Source organism: Carettochelys insculpta, chromosome 2 (genome assembly GCF_033958435.1).
Source record: "Carettochelys insculpta isolate YL-2023 chromosome 2, ASM3395843v1, whole genome shotgun sequence".
In the NCBI taxonomy this organism is placed as follows: Eukaryota; Metazoa; Chordata; order Testudines; family Carettochelyidae; genus Carettochelys; species Carettochelys insculpta.
The window spans coordinates 92,323,748-92,350,200 of NC_134138.1; the positions used below are offsets into that span (position 1 = coordinate 92,323,748).

The 26,453-nt window shown below is 41.4% G+C and overlaps 1 protein-coding gene across 2 annotated transcripts in view; it reads left to right on the forward strand.

Annotated features, from left to right (window-relative positions):
* The window catches only part of SMCHD1 (structural maintenance of chromosomes flexible hinge domain containing 1), a 207,175-nt gene that overhangs the window by 37,931 nt on the left and 142,791 nt on the right, over positions 1-26,453 (forward strand). For both annotated transcript variants that reach the window (XM_074987361.1, XM_074987362.1), the window contains exons 8-19: positions 301-467; positions 1,971-2,064; positions 2,313-2,523; positions 10,040-10,160; positions 10,252-10,435; positions 11,014-11,211; positions 13,727-13,840; positions 18,059-18,165; positions 18,483-18,565; positions 18,724-18,837; positions 22,897-22,974; positions 23,061-23,180. In XM_074987361.1, the coding sequence (XP_074843462.1) occupies positions 301-467; positions 1,971-2,064; positions 2,313-2,523; positions 10,040-10,160; positions 10,252-10,435; positions 11,014-11,211; positions 13,727-13,840; positions 18,059-18,165; positions 18,483-18,565; positions 18,724-18,837; positions 22,897-22,974; positions 23,061-23,180 (1,591 nt within the window). The remainder of the gene's footprint in view (positions 1-300; positions 468-1,970; positions 2,065-2,312; positions 2,524-10,039; positions 10,161-10,251; positions 10,436-11,013; positions 11,212-13,726; positions 13,841-18,058; positions 18,166-18,482; positions 18,566-18,723; positions 18,838-22,896; positions 22,975-23,060; positions 23,181-26,453) is intronic.

Below are 26,453 nucleotides of genomic sequence, written 5' to 3' on the forward strand. Positions count from 1 at the left end.
TGGAAGATGTTCATTTACAGCAGTGATGGTATATCATTAGACTCTGTATAGAATTATGTAGGTGTTAATGGACTGAAAATCTCTGAGTGGAGAACATCCAATGCTGACAGGTAGTTATGTGGCAGCTCTTAAAAGGGGATTAGCTTCCCATGCAAGGTCTCAGCCATAAGAATGTTTTGCAATTTTTGCCTCCATATGTTGACAGGATTTTTTTCACCCATCTCTGAAATGTAATGGAGGGACTTAAAAAATATACAGTTCAATTCCTGGGTTTGTTTCATTTTTGGCCCTTTTTTCTAGCCGTCCGACTCTTCTCATATCACCAGTGACGATGAACGATCTCTACACAATCTCATAAAGGAAGAAAGGGACAAGAAGAGTTTCACTGCGGTTGTCGTTACAGGTGTACAACCAGCTCACATGCAGTACCTGAAAAACTGTTTTCACCTTTGGACAAGACAATTGGCGTGAGTCAGCATTTAATTTTTGGAAAAGATTTTTCTTATTAAAAAATTATTTTGCAAAGTCAGATTATTATCTGTTCTTATGTATTCTTTAAGCATTGCAATTTGTTTGCATTTACTATTAATAATGTGGAAAATATCAGTGTCTTTGAAATTTAGTACCATCACGTGGTAACCTTTTTGTTACCAAAAAAAAAAGTCTAAAACTTTCCAAATCTACAAATTTCCCGAGTGTTTGACTCTTCTTTGAATGTTACAGAGGAAAAACTTTTTGTAACTTTCTAAATTAGTCTGCTAGACTTCAGGCTCAGGAGGTTGAGTAATTATTAAAATATTGAAATCAGTGGAAAAGCTTACCGGTCTTAGTGTTCAAAGGATTTTGGACTCAGTGTACAGTCTAGCACAGAGGTCAGCAACTTTTCCAAAGTGGAGTGTCAAAATTTGACCATTTAACATCTATGTATGGTCTGACTGCCAGTGATAATTTTTAAAGTCACTGATAGTCCTACTTACAACAGCTTCATTAATAAATAAATAAAGGTGCAGAACTTTACTGTGTTAAATGGTGGTTGGTAGCATTAGCTGGTCTTTTGTTAATGCAGAGGTGGTATGGCTCTGTGCACCCTCCTGGCTGCTTGGGGGTAGAGAGGTGTGGCTGAGCTCCTGCCTTGTGTGCCGCTCTTGGCATGCATGCCAGGGGTTGCTGACCCCTGGCCTAGCACGTACAGGTTCTCAAGACCTTTGAAAACTGTGTTATATATCTTTAGAGAAGAAGAATTACATGAGGTAATGCGTCATTGCATGCACAGAGCCTTACCTATTCATACTGTAGGAAAAAACTTTTTTTAAAGAATATAAGGATTATTTGTGACATTCTAATTAACGTGTAAATGACTTGGATCAGAATCAATACCATGCTCTTATTTTGCACTTTTCATGTATAGAATTCAAAATGCTTTATAATAATTTTATTACTTTGTGCCTTTTCTCAAATGCAGGTATTTTAGCCCTGTGGTGTCCAACCAGATCTGAAGCAAACTAACCATATTATTCTGAAAATGTATTTATTGTTCAAGCCAACTAGCCACATTCAACCAGCTAAATAGCTACAGGTGGCTAGTGGCTATCATTGTGGACCTCTTGGATTTAACTTATTTAGATAAGTTTGGATATAGAAAGCTACATTTCTAGAGCGAGATACTCATGTGTCTTCAGTTGGCGAAAGAAAAAAATGATGTACCTTAAATTTAGCTGACATAGCTTGGCCACTGTTCCTAGTCATTTCACCTTGTGGTTCTTAGGCAGTTGAATTTGGCCTTCCAATGATGCCAAGAACAAATTAAATTTAAATTAAAATAAGCAGTTAACATAAGACATAAAAAGCCCAAATATATTTGTAAAATAAATATATATTTAAAATGAAACATTTAGATTGCTCTTTATTTCCCAATGTGAGAGAGTGTGTGGTTGTGTAGGTTAGTTAAAAACAGTTTTTTATAACTTCAGGCATATTTATCATTACTATATCCATGGACCAAAAGGAAATGAAATTAATGCTACGATGAAAGAAGCTGGACCTTTCAACAACATTGATATTGAGGTGAGACCATTCAACCTTCTTGAAGTTAATATTTTACATGACATTAATACATCTCTGTAATTATATTTACTGTTAATTGCTCTGAAATACTACAGTATTTGAAAGGTGTGTACTTTCATGGAAAGCAAAGATAGAAAAGCTATTTCTCACTGACATTTGATATTAGTAACTAATTTCAAAAATGTAGTTGTGACATTTTGTGTTAACCGTTGATTACAGGGAAAAAAGTACACTTTTGTTTGTTTTAGATTTTGATGTTTGAAAAAGGAAAAGTACCTAAGATGGTCAACCTTCGAGAGATCAAGGATGACATGCAGACATTATATATAAATTCTGCAGCAGATACCTTTGAGTTTAAGTCACATGTTGAAGGAGAAGGTATAGTGGAGGGCATCATCCGTTACCATCCTTTCTTATATGATAAAGAAACATACCCTGATGATCCATGCTTTCCATCAAGTAAGTCAGTTAAGTCTTACTAGTGTTAAATTTCACTATTTTGTCAACATGGTACATATTTCCAATTCTCATGTGTAGAATCTAATTAAGACTCCATATTCTTTTGGAAGTAGATATTGATCTCCAAATTTTGACAAACTCTTAATCCATTTTTACAGTAAATTAAACTGTTTAGCCTTGTAATGATTCTTTGTACCGGGATGAACTAAAAATGGAATGTCGATAATGTGAGGTGTGGGGGTGAGCAGTTTAAATCAAATTGAGACTTGGGCTGTGTCTGCACTATGAGATAAAATCGCATTTGAAGGAGTTAGCTTGATAGTAAAACATCCCTGTCTTCACAGTTAGTACTGTTATCTTGAATTATTTAACTGTAATACTAGTTACAAAATACCTATATTACGGGATGGGTATAGTGTCAAATTCAAATTTAAAATCGCAAATCAAGACTAGTGTGAAAGTGCCATGTCCTTAATTGGAATTTATTAGTCTCCAGAAGTGTCCCATGTGTATCCCACGAAGCTATGCAGTGAGCCTCTATGTAGGACTGCTTCATTGTGTGCAGCTCTCCATCCAGATGCACAGGAAGAAGGTCACAGGAAGCCCACAAAGTTTTCGTATTGCACTGCATCAGTAGCCATCACACCGCATCAGTAGCCCTCTCCATTCGTGAGCACCAAGGGTGGTGATCTGCCTAGCACTTCTCAGGTTCACTTTGGGTAACCAAGAGAAATGTAGCAATCTATGATCTGATGGCTATTGAGGATGTGAGTGACGTAAGAATAAATTTGAATATTGATTAGGCTAAGTCAGTCACACCAGAGCAATGGATTGGACTAAAACTGAGTCCTTACCAATGCTCCCAGGGTTTTACCCCGCGACCCTGCTCACCGTCTACGGTGCGTTTAATCACAGTGGGGTTTCAGGGTGTGTGAACTGCGCTGCTGCGGTGTGTTTACCCAAGGAAGAAATACGGACAAGGTGTTAGGTTCAAACAGGGAGAAAGGGTTTATTTAACAAAGTAAAAGTGTGGATTATGGTAAGCTAGGTGACACAAAATATATGGACCCTTGTTTTTCTGAAATAAGCACAGGATTTGAATACTAATTGGCTTATAGCCTTAAACAATAGGTAACTGTTATAACAGCACTGCTATTTAACCCCTTAGCTACTTACTGCGCTTTCGGGACGGGCTGTGCAGCCTTTGATGCGTGCTGTAAAATGGAAAGGATAACTTTAGAGCTGTATTGTATTTATTTATTCCTGGATCTTCCTGAGGTTCACCAGGTCGCTTAACCCTTGGCCGACTACCGCGGGGAGCAGATCTTACTTAGAATAAGAATTTGCCTGCACTAAGCTAGGTCAATTCTCTAGTTAAGTGGGTTGCCCTGCTGGCCAAGCAGGGGAGAGCCCAGTATATGCGGGGTTTCCTTTTGAGAGGTTATCCCCTTAGTTAAATGGTGGGGTTTTCCTAGTTAAAGGTTATTCCCTCAAAAATGGTACTGCCTATTTTGACCACCTTGTTATGGTAGCCCTTTATTGCAGACCTTCATTACCCTTAAAGGGTTACTAAGAACACCAGGGTTTTCCCTTTATAGGGTTATCCCTGACCACTCTACCCTCCTAAATAGGGGGGAGCTTATAGCTCTGGATTATAATTATAAAGCAGTTTGCCTAACTACCCTTTTGTGTGCATGTAATAGTTTTAGGCTAGACCAATAGCATTGGCCTCCTGTGCCTTTACAAAGAGATAAGGGATACAAAATTTAAGACACAGATCATGGACTTGGGGAAGTTCCAATCCACTTTCTGTTACAAAACTATATAAAAACATTAACTGCTCACCTAATTACTTATATTGACTTTAAACCCAGACCACAAATACCTCCTTATTTCTGCTCTGTAATCCAGGCGCTGGGCCTGTAGTTCTCTTTGAGCTAGGAAGTTATGACCCTCACGGCGCACTTGTACGGCAGCCGCGTCAGGTCAGATAGTAAAGGAGGAAGAAAAAGAGAGCCAGGAGGAAAAACCGGTTTGGTTAACAAAAACCTCCTGTGTTTTTTAGGAACGACCGTGATATTTCAGACACCGGCCTGAGCTAAGGTCGGTGACTGGAAGGGCAGGGTCGCTGCTGCGGTTTCCCCGTGCAGGGCACCGTTGTTTAGGCGGTGCAGTCTGCCAGGCAAACCCTCCGGATAAAAGAACCGGAGCCTTACTAGTGATTTTTTGCTCTTTGTAGACTGGAGCTCTTTTGCTCTTTTGGCTGGAACTCTTTTGTTCTTCGTCAGCCCACGGCGGCTAGCGAGTGATGACTGACACGCAGGTCAGCTTTGGCTCTTCCGCGAGCGATGTTTGGCTACAGGCTCAGTCCAGCTCTTAGCTCAGTCCTTCTCTGTAGTCTTTTTTCTTCTTCTTCTGCTCTCCTCCGAGGTCTGGTCCGGAATGCCCCAAGCAGAGCTGCTCTCCTGAATATATGCAACCTGGGTGGACCTGTTTGACAACTTCTGCCTGCTAGGTCCTCCCCAGTGCCACAATGTATCAAAGGGGCATTTGACTACTACATATGTATAAGGATTCTAAATTAACCAATCAGTTTCAAACCTTTCAAACCATAACTTTATACATATTCATAGCCCACCGAATATTAATTGCAACTGTCATTCTCTAACTGTTATTTTCCAGCGGCCATTTTGTGTATCTAAACACCATTTTAACAGTAAATATATTTTTCAATTTATCTAATTTTGATGTGGTTTGTGAGGGAAATATGTCACCACTGCTGGTAAAGCAGATTATAAATTTTAAATGCTCAGCTTAAGGGCTGTTTGGTCAGGATGCAGGGCAACCACACAGACACCACGGCTCATGGACAGGGACATATAAATCACCTCAGAAGAGGATTTTTCTACAATGGCGTGCGAGATGACTGCCTGAGGTTACTCCCGGGACTCTAGGCAATACTGGGTGAAGGTGAAAGAACTCTGGCAGGCCTATCAAAAAGTCCAGGAAGCCAACCAGTGGTCAGGGGTTGCTCCATGGACCTGCCCCTATTATTAACAGCTGCACATGCTTGTGGGAAGCGATCTCGCCATGGAGCCTGGTCTGAATTTAAGACACTTGTGGCGCCCTGGTATGGAGTTCGGGGTGAGCCCTCAGGAGCTGGGTGGCCCAGAGGGAGAGGGTAACAGAGAGGAGGAAGGGGGCAACAAGCAGGGGACAGAGGAAGCTGTGCCGGACAGCCTGGAGCTCTTCACCGTCAACTTGGAACTGGCCCTTCCATGCTGGTCCCTAAACCTCCTGGACCAAGCAGTTCAGGTGAGTCTTTATTCTGCATGCCAGAAGTGGCTTGGGAGTGGGCATAGCTATAGGGTTGTGTATGGGTACAGGTTTGCTAGGTATGCCCCTCGGAACAGCATGTTAATATTACTTGGGATGGAGCGCTTCTCTCTTTTTGGAGATTATTTCGAAGGCCTCATCCAGGCACTCTTGTATTTTTTTTCCATAGGATTCTTGGGCAGGCCTGACTTGTTGCGGCTTCCACGGTGGCACAACTTGCCACGCCAGGCAACCAGATAGTGATCTGGTGTCATGGTGCCACACAGCATTTTAGCAAACTTTCCTGGCTTTTGGTCACACAGCAGGAGTAGCTGTTCTTCCTCCATATCTGTTAGTTTTAGGAAGGTGATGTCATCTTTGGCAACCTGCAGAAGAATGGCAGTTCACATCTTTTTTTTTTTTTTTTTTTAAAGAAAAAACATGCTTTGCCCCCTTTATGTTTGTCTGCAGCAGCTGATGACTGCTCTTTTTCCCACACCAGAACATGGTTTGGAGGCTCAGTGGGGCTTCCCCCTGTGTCCTTTTCCAACCAACATTTCTTTTAAATTTTCAGGACTCTTCCACACCCCATGGCTGCTGAGCTGTGCTGGGTGTTTCTTCTCCCATGTCCCTTTACATCCAAACTTTCTTTGGATTATTTATTTTTCTTTATATTTCTTTCACTGTATATGGAACCCACCCTGCAGTCATCCATGCGGCTGTAATGGAACCCTTCCCCACCAGCCACTTCCAAGTGGCTTGTCATTGGGGAGGATTGCTTCAGGAATGGCCAAAATCTTTTTCTCTGCCACAGGACACCCCCAAGACACCTGTCAGCTTCCTGTTCTTTGCAGCCCTCTTCTTCTCCCAAAAAGCAGACAATTGCTTATAGCTTACCATGTCCACAAAGCAATGTGCTGGATAAGTGATGTATTGTGAAATGCATGCTTACTGTCCCATTCTTAATAAGTCATGGGTGTCCTTCAAAAAGTTAACTTTCCCTGATAGTCAGAGACCGATTCATGGCACTTCAAAGCACATTATGTGAATTGTATCTTAATTTTGACCTTCATTTTCCAGAGCCAATGCCCAGTGTAGCAGAGAACCAAGGATGAAAGGAATGCAAACAAGGTCTTATCCTGCAGCATATGGGAAAGGCTGAGGCAGAGCACACCAAGCTGACAAAAAACGCTGCTCAGTGATGTCATGGTATAGCTGAGTGGCATCGCAGTTGAGCAGAGTTTAACCAGAGAATGCTTGAACTCCAGCAGCAGCAAGTGGCAAAGCCGAGCGAGGCTGCAAAAAAGCTTGTAATGGCATTTACAGAGCAAACGGAGGTCCTGCGCTCCCTGCTGCAGTGCAGGGGGACTCCCAACCCAGCAGTGCAGCAACTGATACCTACTGGCCAGAGTCCCCTGAGGAGAGGTCGCCCACCCCCTGTTGTCGCAATCCCAGCCCATGGGGAGGGAAGGCAAGGATAGCCTGCCATTCCAGACCCAGTGACAACCGCAAAAGGCTATTCAAGGACCCATGAGAAGGTTTTTTTCCCCTACAACGTAAACCTCTCCTCCCAGCAAAATAAAATTATTCCTTTGAGGTCGGTGTGATTTCGTGACGTGCAGGAGTGCAGGGAAGTACAAATCAAACTGTGTGATTAGGGGAGGGCTGAAGGCACAGCTGGCCACTGGTGCTCCCTGGTCCTCAGAAGACATGCAGCTGAGGGAACTGGGTGGGTTGAGGTGGGGTGCTAAAAGCACAGCTGCCCACTGATACTCCCTGGTTCGCAGTGGACGCACAAAAGAGGGAATCTGGTGGGTTCGGGGTGGGGACTGAAGGCACAGCTGCCTGCCACATACATTCAATTTACTGCAACTTAACCTCCTCCCACCAAGTAAAAGCATTCATTCATTACAGCACGGTATGATTTATTGGCATTAAGTCACAGAAAAACATGGGTAGCATATGTGTTATAGGTCATTCATGAAGCTATTCTTTAAAGCCTCTCATTGCTGCTGTCTGTGTGTGGCTACTTTGTGGATGGTTTTGTAGGCAGCTGCGAGTAAGCTCTGTCTATGGCCTCTGCTTCCGAATTCCAGATTGATGGGAAAGTCTCCCCCTGGATTCAAAAATATTGTGAAAAATGGTGCACATTGTAATCACGCTGGGGACATTACTTTCAGAAAGGTCTAAACGTGTCAATAAACACCTGAACCTCACTTTTAAGTGGCCAAAGGTGCCTTCCACCACCATTCTGCACCTGCTGAATCTGATTAAAGTTTTACTTGCTGAGGTCCAGGGCTCCTATGTAGGGCTTCATAAGGCAAGGGAACAAAGTAAGCAGAGTCACCCATTATAACAATATAATAATAGGCATTTCTACGTTGCCAATCTTGATTTTTCTGATCAGGGAAAGAAGTCCCATCCAAGAGCTTTCTGTACAGTCCAGAATTTTGGAATATGGGTGCATTGTGAACCCTCCCTGACCAACCAACATAGATGTCGGTAAAACGACCTTTGTGATCTACCAACCCCTGCAACACCATTGAGAAGTACCCATTTAGGATTATATACTCCGAGGCCAGCTGGTCCGCGGCCATGATGGGGTTGTGCTTGCCATCTCTTGCCCCACCACAGTTAGGAAACCCTTGGGCAGCAAAGCATCCACTATTGCCTGTACATCTCCCCAGGGTCACAGTCTTCCTGGGGAGGCACCAACAGATTGTATAGGCCACCTCCATCACCACGGACCGCACTGTAGTTCTGCCCATCCCAAACTGATTTGCCTCTGATGGGTAACTGTCGGGTGTTTCAAACTTTCACAGTGCGATTGCCACTCGCTTCTGAACAGTTAAAGCCGGTATCATTTTTGTGTTGCTGCACTTCAGGGCAGGTGCCAGCACATCACAAAGGTCCCTAAAAGTGGACTTGGACATGCGAAGATTCTGTACCCACTTCTGGTTGTCCCAGGATGCCCAAAATTATGTGGTTCCACCCGTGTGTGCTGGTCTCATGGGTCCAGAACTGCCGCTCCACTGCCAGCAATGCGTATGTGGCAGCCATCGTTTGAGTTCTTGCACTACAGTTGGGAGATTTGCTCTTTCAAACATCGTTGTCATCATCAGCACCATTATGATACTGTACCATCACTAGGCTTTGTAATTGAAGGAAAAATTGCACAACAGCCAGCGTGGTTGCCAAAACAATGTGTGCGATGAGTTGGAGCATTTGGAAGCCATGCTTGCACTGGAATGCTGCAGCAGGAAAGGGCGTGATCTTCAGTTTGCTTTTCATGCAATTACTGGTGCTCTGAATTCTGGGACAGTGCTTGGAATTCTCAGATTCCAACATGAAACACCCACAAGTAACTGGGGCTAAGGCAGTGTGGGATAGGTATCCACAATGCACTTCTCATGCTATTGAACTTGCTTGGGACAATGGGATTGTGGAGACTCGACACAGAAGAAAAAGGTGGATTATTTCATCTTGATGTTTTGAATTCTTGAAATTCAATCGAATTTATTAAAAATCGAATTTCTCATAGTGTAGACTCAGCCTTAGTGCAGATTTTCAAATTAAGTTTTACTATTTCAACTTCAGGGTAAACCAAATAATGAATTATGAAAGTCATGGACATACATAAAACTTGTACTGCCTTAGGCCTGTCTTTTTTGCGAGAAGTAGGTTTGGGGGTGGGAGTGGGGCTGAATTTATGTGCACCAAAGGACGACTGTACATGCCTGCACAGTTAATTACCTTTGTCATCAACTGGTTGGCTCTCTGTACTGTGGGAAGTTGTAAAGATGATCTAGGGTATAGGAAATACAAAGGCAGAATTTGTTTCTGATGTTAAAACCATTGCTTCTGAAACTGGGTCTGAATAGAGGTGTGAGACTGTGGTGGAGACAGCTGTTTTGAATATTGAAGATGAGAAGAACAGCTGCAACAAAAGAGAGCTATTTTCCCCAGTAGATACCATCTTGTGTAACAAGGTGTTTTAAATGGGGAAAGAAAAGGATATGACAAACAGAAGTACTGGTCATTTTTTTTTTCTTTGTGCGATATATACCTACTAAATGAATACATTCTGCTTGAGAGCGTACAATGCAACTAATGTAATTTAATAAACTAGGTAAACATTACAGTATATTCTTCTTTTGGCTCATGTTTTGTTATGGTGACTCTAGTGTTCTTTTAAATCTAGGATTAAAAGATGATGACGACGACGACGATTGTTTTGTGGTAGAAAAGGGGGCCCGGGGCAAAAGGCCAATATTTGAATGTTTTTGGAATGGACGGTTAATACCATACACAACTGTAGAAGAGTAAGAAATTTCCAGATCTACAATTTAAACATTTTACTGCTTTTTTTTTTAAAAATGAAGCTTCTAATTGTTTATGCTTTTTTGTGTTAAGTTTTGACTGGTGTGCGCCGCCTAAGAAGAGAGGACTTGCACCAATTGAATGCTACAATAGAATTTCTGGTGCATTGTTTACCAATGATAAGTTTCAGGTCAGCACAAACAAACTTACTTTCATGGACCTGGAACTGAAGTTAAAAGATAAGAATACTCTATTTACGAGGGTCTTCAATGGACAGGTGAGTCTTTTTATCATACTTGCCATACTTCAGTGAATGCTATTTGGGAAGTCTTATCCTGCTTCCTACCGGTCATTTGTCATTTGTCTTTATCATTAAACTTTTGCCCTGCTTCCAGTGGCAGGTTACTGTGGAAACTTGACCGTACTTTATAATAGTAATCCATGTCTGTGTTAGTAGTTGAGCCTTTTTAAAATTGAAAAATGAGCAGAAATATTTGGGGGCATGCCTTGTTCTGAAGAAGAAAAAGAATGACTTCTCTGTCTTTTGCTATACCTAATTTTTATTATAAGGCTGTAACTAGGTTCTATAACGAGACAGACTTTTTTTTTTTTCCTTAGAAGACCCCCTCTTCTTTGGAGTAAGCAACAGTTTGAAATTTAATACACCAGTAAGACTATTTTTAAGCATTCTCTGCTTTAAGATAAGTCTGTCTTGGAAGGTGATCATTTTTCAGTGCTCTTTAAAAACATGTTTTTCTGCAGTATTACTCACCACAATCATTAACTTTAAATTGGTATTCATACTTATGATATTCAGATTTACATTTTGTAATGGATTACTAAAACTCTTCACAGGAGCAACGAATGAAAATTGACAGAGAGTTTGCTTTGTGGCTCAAAGACTGTCATGAGAAATATGACAAACAGATAAAATTCACAGTGTTTAAACAAATAACTACACGTACTGATATGACTTCCAAAAGAATGCAGAGTCCTTGGGCTACATATTCTGCAATAGAGTGGGATGGGAAAACATACAGAACTGGACAGTTGGTAAGATAATTGCTATATAATGTTGGCAGTATTTAAAGTTAAAATTATATACATTATGTAGAATTTTTGCAGCATAAGTAAGATACCAATTAGATTATAATTTTCTGTACAAAAATTACATTAAAAGAATGTTAAAATTGCAAAGGCAATATCTAAAAATTAAATATCAGTTTTTTTCATTAGCCTTTATAATAAACGTGGAAACTTTTAGTCCAAGCCATTTGTTTTAGACAGAGTTACAAGATGGATATAAGATAATGGAACCTCATTACAACTTTATCTATGGTCAGGACTGTATCACCTTGTTTGTTTGGGGAACAGCTTTGAGAGAGAATTCCTGGCTGTATTTGCAGGAGCCCACACTAATCTAAGGCTACTTCTATGCTACATGATAGAGTTGAATTTTAGATAGCTAGCTCAATTTTACAATGACACTGTGTCTTCACTGTAAAGACAATTAGCTTGATTTTAGGGACCGCTAAGGTCAATATCATAACATCATTGAAAGAAGCTGGATGTAGCATCAAGTTCAAATGAAGTCTAGCGTGGAAATGCCATCTCTATTAATAGACTTTATTAGCCTGCAGAGGTGTCCCATATGTATCCCACAATGCTCCACAGTCCTCTGCTCTGGCTGCTTTATCTTTGCTGCTTCCCAGGTGCACAGGAATTACGTAACAGCCCACAAATTTGAATTTGGCACCAGGAAGTTCCTGGCTGTGGGGTCATGCTTGTATGAGAGGCTGAGAAACTTTTCTTTCTTTGCTATGAGCACTGTGAGTGCATCTACCCATTACAAATAATCCCAAAACAGAGTTCATGGTTCTGTCTCTACCTCTGCAAGCTGAGCACTTGGACTTTTTTGGTCAGTGCTGGCACCGGCCCTTGCTCCACTGCACGACGGGGCAGCTAGGCTGTTGTGGGGGTCATGCTTGTATGAGAGACTGAGAAACTTCTTTTCTGTGGTTTATGCTTGTGCAGGGGCAACTCCCTGCCTCCCCTACAGGCTCCACACAGTTGGGGTCTTTCCCGTGGCCAACCACGTCACGTGAATAACGCCTGACTCAATAAAAGGATGTGCCTGCTGTTCAGTGCGAACCATGCTGCCAGGCATGTGTGTCTGGTGAGGGCTTCAAAGGCGGGAAAGATTTTTGGGGACTTGCTACTACCCAGGGGAAGACTTCCTCTGGCAGCTAAGATTTTCAGATGCTTGCTGCCGTGGGTTGGGGGGAAGGGGGGGGGCACATCAACTGGCTGTTCACCCACAGACCCCACATCCCCCTCCCCCATAGATTTGTGGGGGCTTCCTGTTGCAGCAGGGGAACCTTGTCAACTGGCTCTACAGCCCTATACCCCACTCTACTCAATGGAGATGAGAGGCCGACTCTCCCCACAGTCAGTCAGGGCTGCCCCCCCCCACCTGAGCAGCACTGCTAGAACCACTTCAACTGGTTCTGCAGCATAGAGCCAAAAACCCCCGTTGGCAATGAGGGGGGCCAACCTCCACAGAGTCAATCGGGGCTTCCCCTCCCTGAGCAACACTGGAAGGACCATATCAACTGGCCCTTCATCCTCTGATCCACCCAACCTCCCCATGGGATAAAGGGCTCCAGCCCCCTAACTGTCAGTCAGGGCTGGCCCCCCACACCTGAGCAACACCACTCATTGAAATTTGGCAAGCCCCATCTCCTACGTTGGACAACTCTGTAGTGAAGTGGGAAGCCAAAAATCTTCTTCCTAACCTTTTCTGTCCTTCTCTTTCTTCAAGCTTTGTCCCCTGAACACAGAGAAAAGTGGCTGGAAGGCCAGTTGAGAAGATACAGATGCCTGCTGCTTTTTGTAAAGTATTTGATAATTGAGTTACAGCTACAATTGCAAAAAAGCAATTCAGTTATAGAAGCAAGAGATTTCAGTTAATTTGGTGATCTTTGTTGATGCTTTACTTTCCCCTCTTTTCTTCTGGAAAAATGGCTGTTTGCATTGCCCTCATTCCTCTCCCATGGAAAGCAGGTGTGGGAAGATGACATCACATACCCAGAATCACTTGCAGGGCAATTTTTTCCCATGCTGCACCAGTGAAAATACCCAAAATACTATGAGGATAAAGGAACTGTGGGATAAGTTCTCAAAATGCACTGCTGCAACAGTCAATGTTTAGAGATAGAGTGTGGCAGCAACAAGTTGACTTTTGTGGGGAGGTGTAAAGAGAGTCAAATTTGAATTTATAAAACCCACCGTTACAAAATCAATTTTAATAGATTTGAATTTATCTCATAGCGTAGACATCTCAAGCAGAGAGGTTAGGGCTTAAGGAGAGGTTTTCTACTTGCCAGCTAAAACCTTGGTGAGGAATGTGTAACTTCAGAAAGCATGCATGCAAACAGAATAATTGGAAGGTGGCTGATATACATATGTCATTTTTAATGTGTGACTTCTGTTTGGTTGAACCACGTGCATCAGGAATTCACTGAAATTAAGGTTTATGTTAATTAGTTACCTTTCTTTTCTCTTTCAGGTGAAAACAATTAAAACACTTCCAATATTTTATGGAAGTATCTTGCAATTTTTTCTACATGGAGATCATGATGGGGATGTGTATGCTACAGGAGGAGAGGTTCAGGTAGCTGTGGTAAGTCAGCTGTAAAGCAAATCATGCAAACTCTGAAATTTACTCCATTTTATGACTCTGATTCTGAGATTTTAATCTTTTTTTAATGTAAACATTTAGGTTTCGGTCATGCTAGATAGTTTAACAAACTTTCAAAAAGTAAAAAAGCAATTCAGAGTTTAAATATCAATCTCCGTAGCTCACATTATGGAGATGTGGGTGTTCATTAATTTCAAATTGATTTGATACTGCAGAATCACAGTCGGCACTTCTGACATTTGTTGAAGTTGTGTGTTTAAATTCTGCTGTCCATCATCAGCCACAAATGCACATGCATATTATAATCATGCTCTGTTAGAATTGACAAAGGAAAATCAGAGACTACTAGAACTGGAAGAGACCTCAAGAAGTCATCAAGTCCAGTCCTCTGCCCTCATGGCAGGGCCAAGCACTGTCTGTATCATCCCTGTTAGTTTTTTTTAATCCAAACTCTTCTTAGATATCTCCAGTGATTGAAATTCTACAACCACCCTAGGCAATTTATTCCAGTGTTTAACTACCTTGACAGTTAAGAAATTTTTTCTAATGTGCAACCTAAAGCTCCCTTGCTGTAATTTAAGCCCATTGCTTCTTGTCCTATCATCAGCGGCTAAGGAGTATTTTTTCTTCTTCCTCCTGATAACATTCTTTTAGTTCATATCATGTCGTCTTTTCTCCAGACTAAACAAACTTAGTTTTTCCAATCTTCTCTCCTAGGTCATGTTTTACAGCTGTTTAATCATTTTGTTGCTCTTCTCTGGACCCTCTTCAATTTCTCCACATCTTACCAAAAATGTGGTGCCCAGAACTAGGCACAATATTCCATCTAAGGCCTAATCAGTGTAGAATAGAGTGGAAGTATTACTTCTCATGTCTTGCTCACAATACTCCTGTTAATGCATCCCAGAATGGTGTTCTGCTTTTTTTGCAACAGTATCATACTCAGCTTGTGGTCCACTATGACCCCTAGATCCCTTTCTGCAGTACTCCATTCTACAGAGTCGCTTTCCATTTTGTATCTGTGAAACTGGTTGTTCCCCTCCAAGTGGAGTACTTCGCTATTTGTCATTACTGAACTTCATTCTGTTTTCTTCAGATCGTTTCTCCAGTTTGTCTAGATCATTTTTTGAATTCTGACTCCATACTCCAAAGCACTTGCAGCCCTTCCTTGCTTGGTATCATTTGCAAATTTGATAACCATACTCTCAATGCTATTATCTAAATTATTGGTGAAAAAAGTGAACAGAATTGCCCCCCAAACTGACCCCTGTGGAATCCCACTTGTTGTTCTCTTCCAGCCAGACTGTGAGCCGTTAATAACTACTCTCTGAACAGTTGTACAGTGAGAAATCCAAATTTCTTACCTGATCATTTCTTTTCTGCTCGCAGTGTGTTCAGCAGCCTTTGTGTGTTTAGGCTCTATATTCTTTTGTCTGAAGATTCTGGAGGCTATTCAGAGAAATCCCAGCCTGTGTTAGCCATGCACCCTTCTGGTTGTTGCCAGGTCTTTGGCCATTTGTAGCAGCTGCCACATCGTGGTTCACTTTGTTCCCTTCCTTTTCTTTGATTTGTTATTTTGGGCTGTTTTGTAGGAATATAAGTTATTGTTTTTTGAGACTGTTAGATGCCTCCTTGTCTGGGATTTGAACAGTGCTGTGGTCACAGACAAACAGAATCTTTGTGGCATTGCTGCTGTGCTGAGATTTTTGCCCCCTTTCAAGCATGTTAGAGCAGCCGTGCAAATGGTCAGTGAAATGCAAAATGTATTCTGCATGAGGTAGCTTTCTATGCCCCTGCAGAAGGCGATAAATGCCACTCCTGCAGCCAGCCAACCCTCTCTCTGCAAGGCCATGGGGCTCTGCATTTGACTGGCATATTGGGTTTCCTGTGCTCCAGAGTATCCACGAATTCACTGTGCTAAAATCCAATCTGGAAAGATGGTACAGAGCAAGAAAAGGTGCTGCTGATGAATGGACTTCATCCAGCTGACCCAAGAGTTGAGTTTTGGGGCAGCAAAGGACACCTGAGATCAGATTCTTTCCATGCTACTAGTCCCCCTATCCCATAAGTCATGAAGTGCATCCTAATTCCCTGATGAGAAAAGCCAGATTCCTATACAATGCCTTTTCCTTGCACCTTTAATTGGGGGTTTCTCATGACACTCTGGAATAAGTTCTGTGTGAACTGGAGACTGTGGATCCACAAAGGCAGGAGGAAATTCATCTTTTGTTTAAAAAAAAAAAATGTGATTACTATTGTGAATAAATGGGGTGAAAATCAGGGCCTAAATCCCTTCTCCTTTTCCCTGTCCCCTTGAGGCAGTGTTTGTGGATGGTTACCTCATTCAGAGACTCTCTCTTTCTCTCAGTACTCTGTACCATGGTCACAACCCTCCTGCACGCTACTACATGGGTAGGGATCCAGAGAATCTGCTACCTGCTGAAGTTCTGTGCCTCAGGCAGCAGGTTAACTCGAATTGTGCCCATCTGATTTTCATCCAGAAAAGCTTCCATCTGCTAGAGAAGTGCTCAGATTTGAGTCTAAGCAAGAATGGGAATTATACTTTCTGATCATCAGCTACAAATTCTTGTTTTGACTTAGAAAAGGTGTCTCTTTCATCCGTCATTCCACAGGCTGTCCTCATATAGAATCTTGAGCATCTCCCACAATCTGTAATCAAAACAGAGATGCTTGAGGATTCCACACCCTGTGAAATTTGCACCCTCAAGGGATTATAGAGGGGTGACTGAGAAATCCCTTTTCTTGTTCAGAATGACCCCGATTTCCTGAGTAATCTCCAAGTGGTATTTACTTGCAGGGGTAGTCAGACAGGAGCTTCAAGGTCCTGGGGACAGCTACTAAGTTTTATTCACAAATGACTTGTGTACCAGTACACTCTACATCTTTCATATTGTCTTCTGACCAAGACGAATTGTACTTTCTCTCTAAAGAAGGTACCTCTCATGCAAAAGAAACAAAAGCTTACCAAAAACCCACATAACTTTTCCAGAATGCCAGTTAGAAACATGTAAGAAATTTATATATTTCCATTCAAGCATTATGATGTATATTTTCATGATATTTCCTCTTTTGAGGGCTTAAGATCCAAAGGAGGGACACCTGATACATGTATGTATATGTGCGTATATTAATAAAAACAAGGTAGTTCCTGAAGTTTTGGGAGCTGAAGACATAGCCACACCTTCAGAATGGGACTTCCTTTCAAAATCATAAGTGATGACAGCGCAATAATTTCAGCTATAAGTATTCAGCCTAAAGATTCCATCATACATGTAGTGGGAAAGTCCATTTCATTGTAAACAAATAAGTCATCTTCTAGTGGCGTGATAGTTGCTTGGAGTGAGATGTAATTCCAGGAAAAGCTTGCTGATTCCCTCAACAAACATAGTTCACCCATGAGCTGATGTAGGTGCTTTGGACACACAGAAGTACCATTTCCAGCGCACATTTTTTAGAAGCTCTCTAGGATCTGATACCTAAGCTGGAGGAATGCATGAGGTCAACCGTAGCTCAGACCAGGAGCACAGAGGGGTCAGCAGTTAGGAGCCCAGTATGACAATGGGTTCTGGGCCAGGAGTCCAGCATGGTGGTCAGGCTGGTGGAAAGGGAGTGTGACATGGCAATGGGGCCCAGGAGCCCAGCGGAAGGGAATGAGCCAGCAGGCAAGCCAGCAGTTGAGCCAGGGTCTAAAACGGGCTGGCATGTCCATGCCTGGGGGACCAGAATTGACCTCCCTGGTCTAGCAAACTCCCTCATTGAGGGTGCCAGACCAGGGAGGGTCCACCAGTATTGCAAACATAAATTGGACAGGATTGTCCAATAAATGTTTGAAATGTAATTGGTTAACTGTTTAATATGAAGGAAATGTTGAAAAGCTTTGAGAAGTTCATGTAAATTTTCATTGTGATCAAATGGATGTTCTAAAGGCAAAAGCCAGTCAAAGTAGAGATTGTATACATCAGTTCTTACACTACTGTATTATTGTAACTGTATGGTATCGCTACCCTCAGGTGACTTTTTTTTTTTTTTAGCATACTTGGGCATCTATAGGAACATCGCTTTTTTTATAATATTATATTATATCTAAATCTAATTTGCTGATCCTTTTATGTAAAGAGCTAGTTCTATTTTTTTGCATGTTATAGTACAGATACTGATAACTGAATGTAATTTATTCAGGAGCCCCAAGCATTGTACGATGAAATAAAAACTATTCCAATTTCAAAACTTGACAGAACAGTGTCTGAAAAAACTGTTAAAAAATACATTGAGGATGAAATGGCAAGGTAAGATGTCTTTTGTAATGACATGCTTTTACTTACTAATACCTATTCTCCATGTTTTTATATTTCTTCCAAAATCATTAAAATTACTATTATGTAGAATGTAGCACATTAATTCTGATAATCTCATCAGCTGTTATAGTAGAAACAAAGATTTCTGAATTCTTAGAGTAGCATGACAGTAAGTATTGGAGGGAATGGATTTCAAAAACCTGCTGTCTAAATGTGATTATATATAAATTTCCATTACATGCTGCTAAAAATTAAGTTTATTGTCCTTAGTTACAGAGAAGAGGAAAAAAAAAACTTGTTTCTTTTAGACTTCCTGATAGATTGTCAATAACATGGCCTGAAGGAGATGAGCTGTTACCAAATGAGACCAAACTTGCTGGTACACCAATAGGTATGTTTCCTTCCAGGTACTATTTTAATGTGGATTTTTTTTTTTTTTTGCATATTATTCATTATAACTTGAAGAGAAAACATGTAGGAAACAAGGATCAACCAAATTTGTGCATTGCCTGTTTTAAAAATGGGTCACTTTTGTTCCCTTATATACAGGAGCATTAAGAATTGAAATATTGAATAAGAAAGGAGAGGCAATGCAAAAACTGCCAGCTACAAGTCATGGAGGTTCAAAGAAACTGCTTGTTGAGCTAAAGGTTATTTTACACTGTAAGTACAGTCTTCAATAATTAACAAATTATTGCTTTTGTAAATTAATAAAGTTACTTTAATATAGCTAGCATAGAATTTGATTATCCTTCCCCTCCCATAAAGATGAAATCCTATCAGAACTACACAATGGCTTTCCAAAACTAAGTAAGTTATGCATTTTAAGGAACTGACATATGCCACCGTGCCACATGGTTAATGTCTTGGTATTTTCAGTAGTCTCTTTAAATCCTCCATTACACATGTGGATGTGATAGAGATTTCACATCACATGGCTATAGAGTGTGAGAATAGTAAGGAGTAAATGTCATCTTTAACCTTCTCTGTTGTATAAGTAATCTGTCAGGTATGTGTAAGCACACAAATCGTTCATGGACTTAATGCATTATTGATTTGTTGCAGTTAAAAGTCATTTAATAAATGACAGGAGAAGCTGGAAACACCATGTTCAGAGAGTCCAACTTCAGCATGATATAGTTGGCAGGGTGTTGAGATTTTGCCACTCTGGTCATGGGGCTGTGTCCTGGATTTGGAGCTATGGTGGCTCCTTCCAAGATATGTGACCATATCTCCTGATACTGGAATCCATCTTAAACCCTGTACTTTTCCGTGAGAAGTAGGAAGGGGGTTAGACCAGACACAAAGGGTTCCCACCTTATACAAAACCTGTTTTAAGGGTGGGAAGTGAGGTAATCTTGGTCATCAGTTCATCCTGGCTCACCCACCCAAGACGACTGTGAGAAACATCTAAGACTGAAGTGAGGAAAGTGTTGTGCCCAGGTTGGAAGCATATTCAGTCTGTGAAGAAAGCCTGTTAGAACCACGTTGAGGGTGAAATATTAGATGTAACTAATTTCTGAGTATATTAAGCTTAATTTACGTTTTTCTTTTAATTTGTTTAGTTACCTACATTGTGTTTTGTACTATCTCTTACAGCTGCTTGAATCCTACCTTTTATACTTTATAAAATCACTTTTGTTTTTTAATAAACCTAGTACTAGTATAACATGGTGGAGGAAAGCAGTTGTGCAGATTTCTCTTTACCCTGAGAAAGAGAGTGAGAAGTTTATACACAGTAAGATGAATTTATCTGAGTTTGAAATCCTGTTGAGGCTGTGGATTTGAGTGTTGTGGCAAGTCTCTTCAACTAAGCTTTCCCTGAGCTGAGCTGAAAGTATGTATTATACTTCAGAGAGCTATTATCCTATCACTGTGTTGCTGCTGGAAGAAGGTATAGGGCCTAACTCAGCAAGACAGAATTGAGGGGTGGCCACCAAACCCACCACAGTGACTTTGTTTCTTGATTCATGGCTGCTGCTGTCGTAATGTGGCTGTAAGAAAGAAAGAGAGAGAAAAAAAAGGCTTAGCCCTTACACCTTCTCTGTGAGATTGGAATCTTTAGAGTAGCATTGTTCACGGGCATTGTGTGCACATACTTTACTGTCTGTTACAGGGCACAGAAGGAGCATAAAGGGTGGTGCAACAGCAATGGCAACTGTTCTCCAGTTTCTCCTTGCTGCTCTTGGTTACAAAATGGCATGCATGTAATCTTTATCTTTGTACACTTTGATTTATCTTTCTAGGTAGGTTTATTACTTGTAGCCTAGTGGCAATGCATAAAAGAGTCGCATGCATATATAATAGATTTTAAAGGGTTGGTCATTATAAGTAGGAAGTTCAGAGATCAAAATTAATAGCTTAAGAACAAAAAATAAATTCACTCTGAGTTCTACAAATTAAACAGGGTTTGAATCAAGCAGTATCTCAGCCTGACTGAGGTACAAATAGGTCACAGATCCTCAGTGCGCAGCCTGGAACTACCTTTCAGCTTGGTACCACCATGTCCCAATTCAAAGTGTTTGCCATCCAAAACAATCCATAAGCTGTTGAATTGGTTGTTGGGTGCGGGGGTGTTAGACTGAGTGTGCTGTCACTTTGTGCTAGATTTTTTTTCTAGCTTTCTGAGAATATCTTTTGAAATGGGCATCAGGTGGGCCCCCCCCCCCCCCCCCCGATCAAGCAGTCTCCATTGTCTACATGTTCTGTCTGTTCAAAATATCTGGCAACCATGCATATATCATAAAATATAGGGAACTAAACTTGGTGTAGTATTCTTTATGAAGTTACATAGGAGTTCTTGATAAAGAATCCTCAGGTGTTGAAAGGAATCAGAAAAGCCAGATGAGAAAAAACATTACCTCTAAACAAGATTCACTTGAGCTCTTATGAGGAAAAGTCTGTTATAACTTCAGAAACGTTTTACCTCAGTAAATTATTCTTTCCATGCTTCAGGAAATAAATCTACCATCGCTTTTTATCATCCTTTTCAGAAAAAATAAGTTATGTCACAAGTGAACGTCACTAGAATTCTAGGGACTGTTACAGACGTGGAGTACTCGCACTAGCTGCATTCGTCCAAACTATCAGGCCTTTAGGGCCTAAAACACAAGATGTTATAATCTTATACTACTTGCTTTGGAAAACAATAGGGAAATATTCTTGTGGGGAAATCAAGGTTGCCTCTAGTAGACCTGTACTGGTAGTGTGGGTAGAAAATATCTGAGCCTTATCTGAGGAATTTTAACAAAGTAGATTTCCATTTCTTTGCAGAACCATCCTTTTCAAAGAAGGTGTACTGGTTGAGTTCTCAGATCATTTTCTCAAATAACACGTCTTTTACTATGTAGAGAGGTGCTTTTATTTTTTCCTATTCTGCTCTAGTTATAATTAAATTCTGCTGTCTCCTTCTCCCCGTTTGTTACTCACTGCTAACTACTTGCTATTTATTATGACAGAGGAGAGAAACTGAGCAGCAGAAAGAAATTTTATCTGCTAATTTTCTTTCAGTTTTTATCTTATCTTCGTCGGAAAAAAATGATTAAGGTGAGCAAATCAGAGAGTAGAGGGGCAGGTGGTGGGGGAGGAGTCAATAATTAGATTAAGCCAAGTATACAAAAGAATCTTCTGGGTCATTATAGGGGCTCTTTTGCATACTTGGCTTAATCTAATTCTTGACTCACCGCACCCCACCCCTCTACTCTCTGATTTGCTCATCTTGATCACTTTTTTTTCTGATTTGTCAACCTTGGATTACTATTTTTGGTTCTCTGTGCCTTAAATATTGAGTCTGTTCTGGTACAGCTAGGGTCTGAAAAAGTGGGTCTGTCCCACGAAAGCTCACCTAATAAATTATTTTGTTAGTCTTTAAAGTGCTACTTTACTGCTTTTTTTGTTTTAAAAAGTATAATTGTGACATCTTGTAAGAATTTGAAATAGCCACATTATGCTATCTAATTTCACATGGGATTAATGAAATAATGGCAGGTTGTAATGAGATGGTTTTATTTCTTCTCATTAGATCCTTGTCCTGTTTCTTCCTTGATTTATTCTGTTTTGTTTGCTTTTTATTGCTTAGTTTTGCTATATCAATAATTTTGTTTACCAAGTCATAAAATTCACAGTTTTTGCATATTTTTGAATAATAAAAAGAACTTCAAGCCCACTGAAATGAAGATGTGAATAAATAGGCAAAATTTACATGTGTATGATCCATTGGAAGCTAAGATGTAAAACTATACTAATTGAAATAAATTTTGACCTTTTACTATGACAAAGATTCTATAGAAAAAGAGGAGACAGCCTGACAGAGGGAGGAGAAACATTTTTGTATTGCCTTTTAATTGGTTTTATTTTTTTCTACCCATTTTAATAGTAAGGTACTAGTGAAAGTAGTCAGTTGTGTACAGAATACTACTGGGTGTGTGATTTAAAAGTGCCTCCATGAGGGTCACAGTATAACAAGATGGATATAAAAGTGGACTTTGTTATTGCTTTCTCATTAATGTATGCTTCTAGTGGCAAAAGTTTGGCAGTTAGGTTCTTCAGTGAAGTTTATAAACAATGTGACAAGTTAATCAATTGAATTGAAACCTGTATCTCTTCATTTTAATTAAAAATAAGATTTGTGGGTATTTGTAATAAAATTAGTTTAAATGGCACATAGAACAATAAAGATTAATCTTAACTCATGTAGCTAAATTATACTTTTTTCTGTTCAAGCCCCTGCTGGGAATAAGGAAATCATTTCTCACATTAGTCAGCATGGGGGTAAATGGCCCTACTGGTTTAAAAAAATGGGTGAGTTGTCCTTAAAATATTACCTTAAATTTATATGTCTTTTTGAAAAATTCACTTTTAACTTTATTTTTTCTGACCCTATGCAGAAAACATTCACAAACTTGGGAGCTACACACTGAAACTGCAGGTGGTGTTGAACGAAAGTAATGCAGATACTTATGCAGGAAGGTCTCTGCCATCTAAAATATTTAAATTTAATATTGTAGGTAAGGAAAATTTAAGCTATTCCAATATTTTCAGTTAGATTCTTCACAAATGCCAAATTCTTACTTCTGACTTACTATACTGAATGTGTCCTGAGTGGAACTTCAAAATATGTTCAATTTTGATCAAGAACTGTAGGGTTGATAACTTCAGCAAAGACAAAGTGGTGTTTGGAGACCACAGTATAGCTCCATAAAGGGACTTAGGCACCTACCAGCCACTTGAGGAGCCTGAATTTCAGAATCAGGCCCCATTGGGATTCATAAAACTGTGCTCAGCTACTCCAGAAACTGTAAGCCCCTAAATTTGATCAACAGCTATTTTTTTTTCAGTTAAAGGTCTCTAGATATCTATGTTTCTGCCTCTTACATGCACTTCAACCCTATGCCAGGCATCTGGATGCCGGAGTCCAGAGTGGCTAGTTTTAGGGTGAGCTGTCTAAAATGCTGGCTTTTGTGAATCCCATTCTGAAGCATTTTCTCCCTATTTAATATATAGGAAGTCTAGGCACCAAACTCTGGCTTTTTGAGTTGCAGTAATTTTCTAAATGCCTAAAATTTAGTTGTGGCAATTATCATTCTCACCATGCCTAACTTCCTTTGTGAATCTAGACCAGGTACAAAGTGGTTAGAGCAGAAAAGAACCTAATGTTTGCTGATCCTACCATATCTGTCGTACGACAAATCAGATGATTACTTTGTCTCTCTGTCAGCCTGGCCAAAAAAAAAAAGTAGCTATGGAAATTGGCTACTGAATCCCAATATGAGGTTGTACATTCTGAAATATTGCAGTTTGTATTATGGTTTCATTCATGTATTTTTTTATCATTTTATAAAAAAAGAAAATCTTACAGAATGTCAGATATATCAGTACGTATTCAGTAAATAGATAGCTTATCTTTGAATACATTAAAGCAATAAAGTAAACGATCAGAAAGAAAACAGCGTTTTACACAACATTTGATGTTAAATGGTTCATTATTTGTGTCTTCATTATACCCTGATACATCTGTATTTGCTTTAAAACCTAGTACAGGTTCAGTCTCTTAAATCTGGAATCCTCTGGTCTGATGTTGCAGGACCAAAGAATCCTGGGGCTGGGGCTGGGGCAGGACCTGAATCAGCTGGGCAGGGGATGGGGCCATAGCAATGGCCGGCAGCCTAGCCTAGCCCAGGCCAGAGCTGGAGCCGCCACTGGCTCTGCCACAGCATGGGGGAAGGGTGGGGGGTGTATAGCTCCCACTGGAGCGCAGGGCTGGGGTCAGAGCCACTGCCAAGCCCCTGCAGGAGGAGGAAGAGGGAAGTTGCGGAGCGGAAGCCCACGGGCCCCAGTGATTAGGGAGCCAGTGGTGAGCACCAGGACACTGTTAAGTACCTGTAAATAGTTGTTGAGTTTTATTAGTTATAGACAGGGTCCTCATTGTATCCAACAACACATCAGCAGTTGCCTACATCAACAGGCAGGGTGGTGCCCACTCCCACCGATTGTGCCAGGAAGCCGTCCACCTGTGGGACCTCTGAATCAGGGCAGAAATCCACCTGAAAGCTTCCTACTTACCAGGTTACCAGAATGTGCTGGCTGATCATCTGAGCAGGTCTTTCTCGGGCCACAAGTAGTCAGTCACTAGGGGGGAATGTGGCAGTGCAGATTTTCCACGGGTAGGGGTTTCCTCGTCTGTACCTGTTTGCCAGGGTGTATGGGGAGTCCAGGGACAGGTAACACCTCTGGTGTGGGGACTTGTCGTGTCTCTTTGGGGCAGTTTGTGTACCTTTGGTCCCCACCTGGCACCCACCTCTCACCAGTGGCTCCAAGAAGCTGTAGCATACAGCGGTCACACCCTGATAAACCGCTTCGACAGGCGGGCTAAACCAGGTGAGGGTAGCCAGCAGGTCTGAAACCTGCGGTGAGATAGGGAATTATGTTTCCCAGCATGCAAAGTTGGCCCCAGCGGACTGGGTGGATGAGATCAACAACAAGATCCAACGATCAAGGAGGCGGTTCTGCCACGCCTCTTTGGAGAGCAAAGGACATGACAAGACACCAAAGATGGCATAGCCATCCACTGCAGCCTAGGAAGTCCCAGCAGTGACAACTTTTCATACCACTGGAACCAGGCTTCTGAGGTCAAGCGAGTGGAACTGCCCCTGTGCAGCGGCTTTTCCACTTCAAACATTCTCCCGCACAGGTTTTTTGCACAGTCTCATCACTTCTGTCTACCTCATAGTCCTACGGTGATGGCAGAGAGGTGAAGCGACAGGTGGAGGTTACCAATTGGAGTTGTAGCTCCAAACTTGCACGTAGGTGGCCTGTGGACTTTGGTTGCTTGACTCTGACTCCGGGACAACAGTGGAGTTTTGCAACATCTTAGGCAACTGAGCAGGACTTTTTAGGAACAGCACTGCTCATCCTCAAAATGAGGGAGGGGATTAGAAAAGGTGTCCCAAAAATTGCTTGTCCCAACCAAAATGGCCAGCATGCCGCAGCTGCAGTTTTACCCTCACAATGGTCGAAAAACAGTGAAAAGAAAGATGATATTTGCAGCATGGAACGTTCACACCCTCTTGGACAGGGAGAATGCTATGAGGCCTGAGAGAAGAACGGCCCTTGTAGCAAGAGAACTGGCATGTTATAACATTGACATAGCCACCCTGAGCGAGACCAGACTGGCAGAGGAAGGATCTGTCTGCGAACCAAAAGGAGGTTACACCTTCTTCTGGAAAGGCAGGCCAGAACAGGAAGACAGAATCTATGGTGTGGGACTTGCCATCAAGACATCACTTCTGCACCAGCTTCCTGACGTACTAACTTGCATCAGTGAGCATCAGATCAAGCTTCGCTTCACCCTCAACACCTCTCGCCACGTTACAGTCATCAGCGCTTATGCCCCCACACTGACTAGCAGTGACAAAGCAAAATAAAGTTTCTATGAGGACCTTGACCATCTTGTGAAAGCAACTCCTCCTAGTGACAAGCTTCTGTTGGGTGACTTCATCACCAGGATCGGCAAGGACTGTAGGACCTGGAAAGAGGTGCTGGGGCATCATGGCATTAGTAACACAAATGCCAATGGCCGCCTTCTGCTGAGCTTGTGTGCAGAAAATGACCTGACGATTACCAACACTCTCTTCAGGCTAGCTGATAAATACAAGACCACATGGATGCACCCAAAATCAAAACAGTGGCACCTGATTGACTATGTCATCAGTCGCAGGCGGAACATTTCAGATGTTAAGATCACCAGGGCCATGCGGGGAGCTGAGTGCTGGACTGATCAT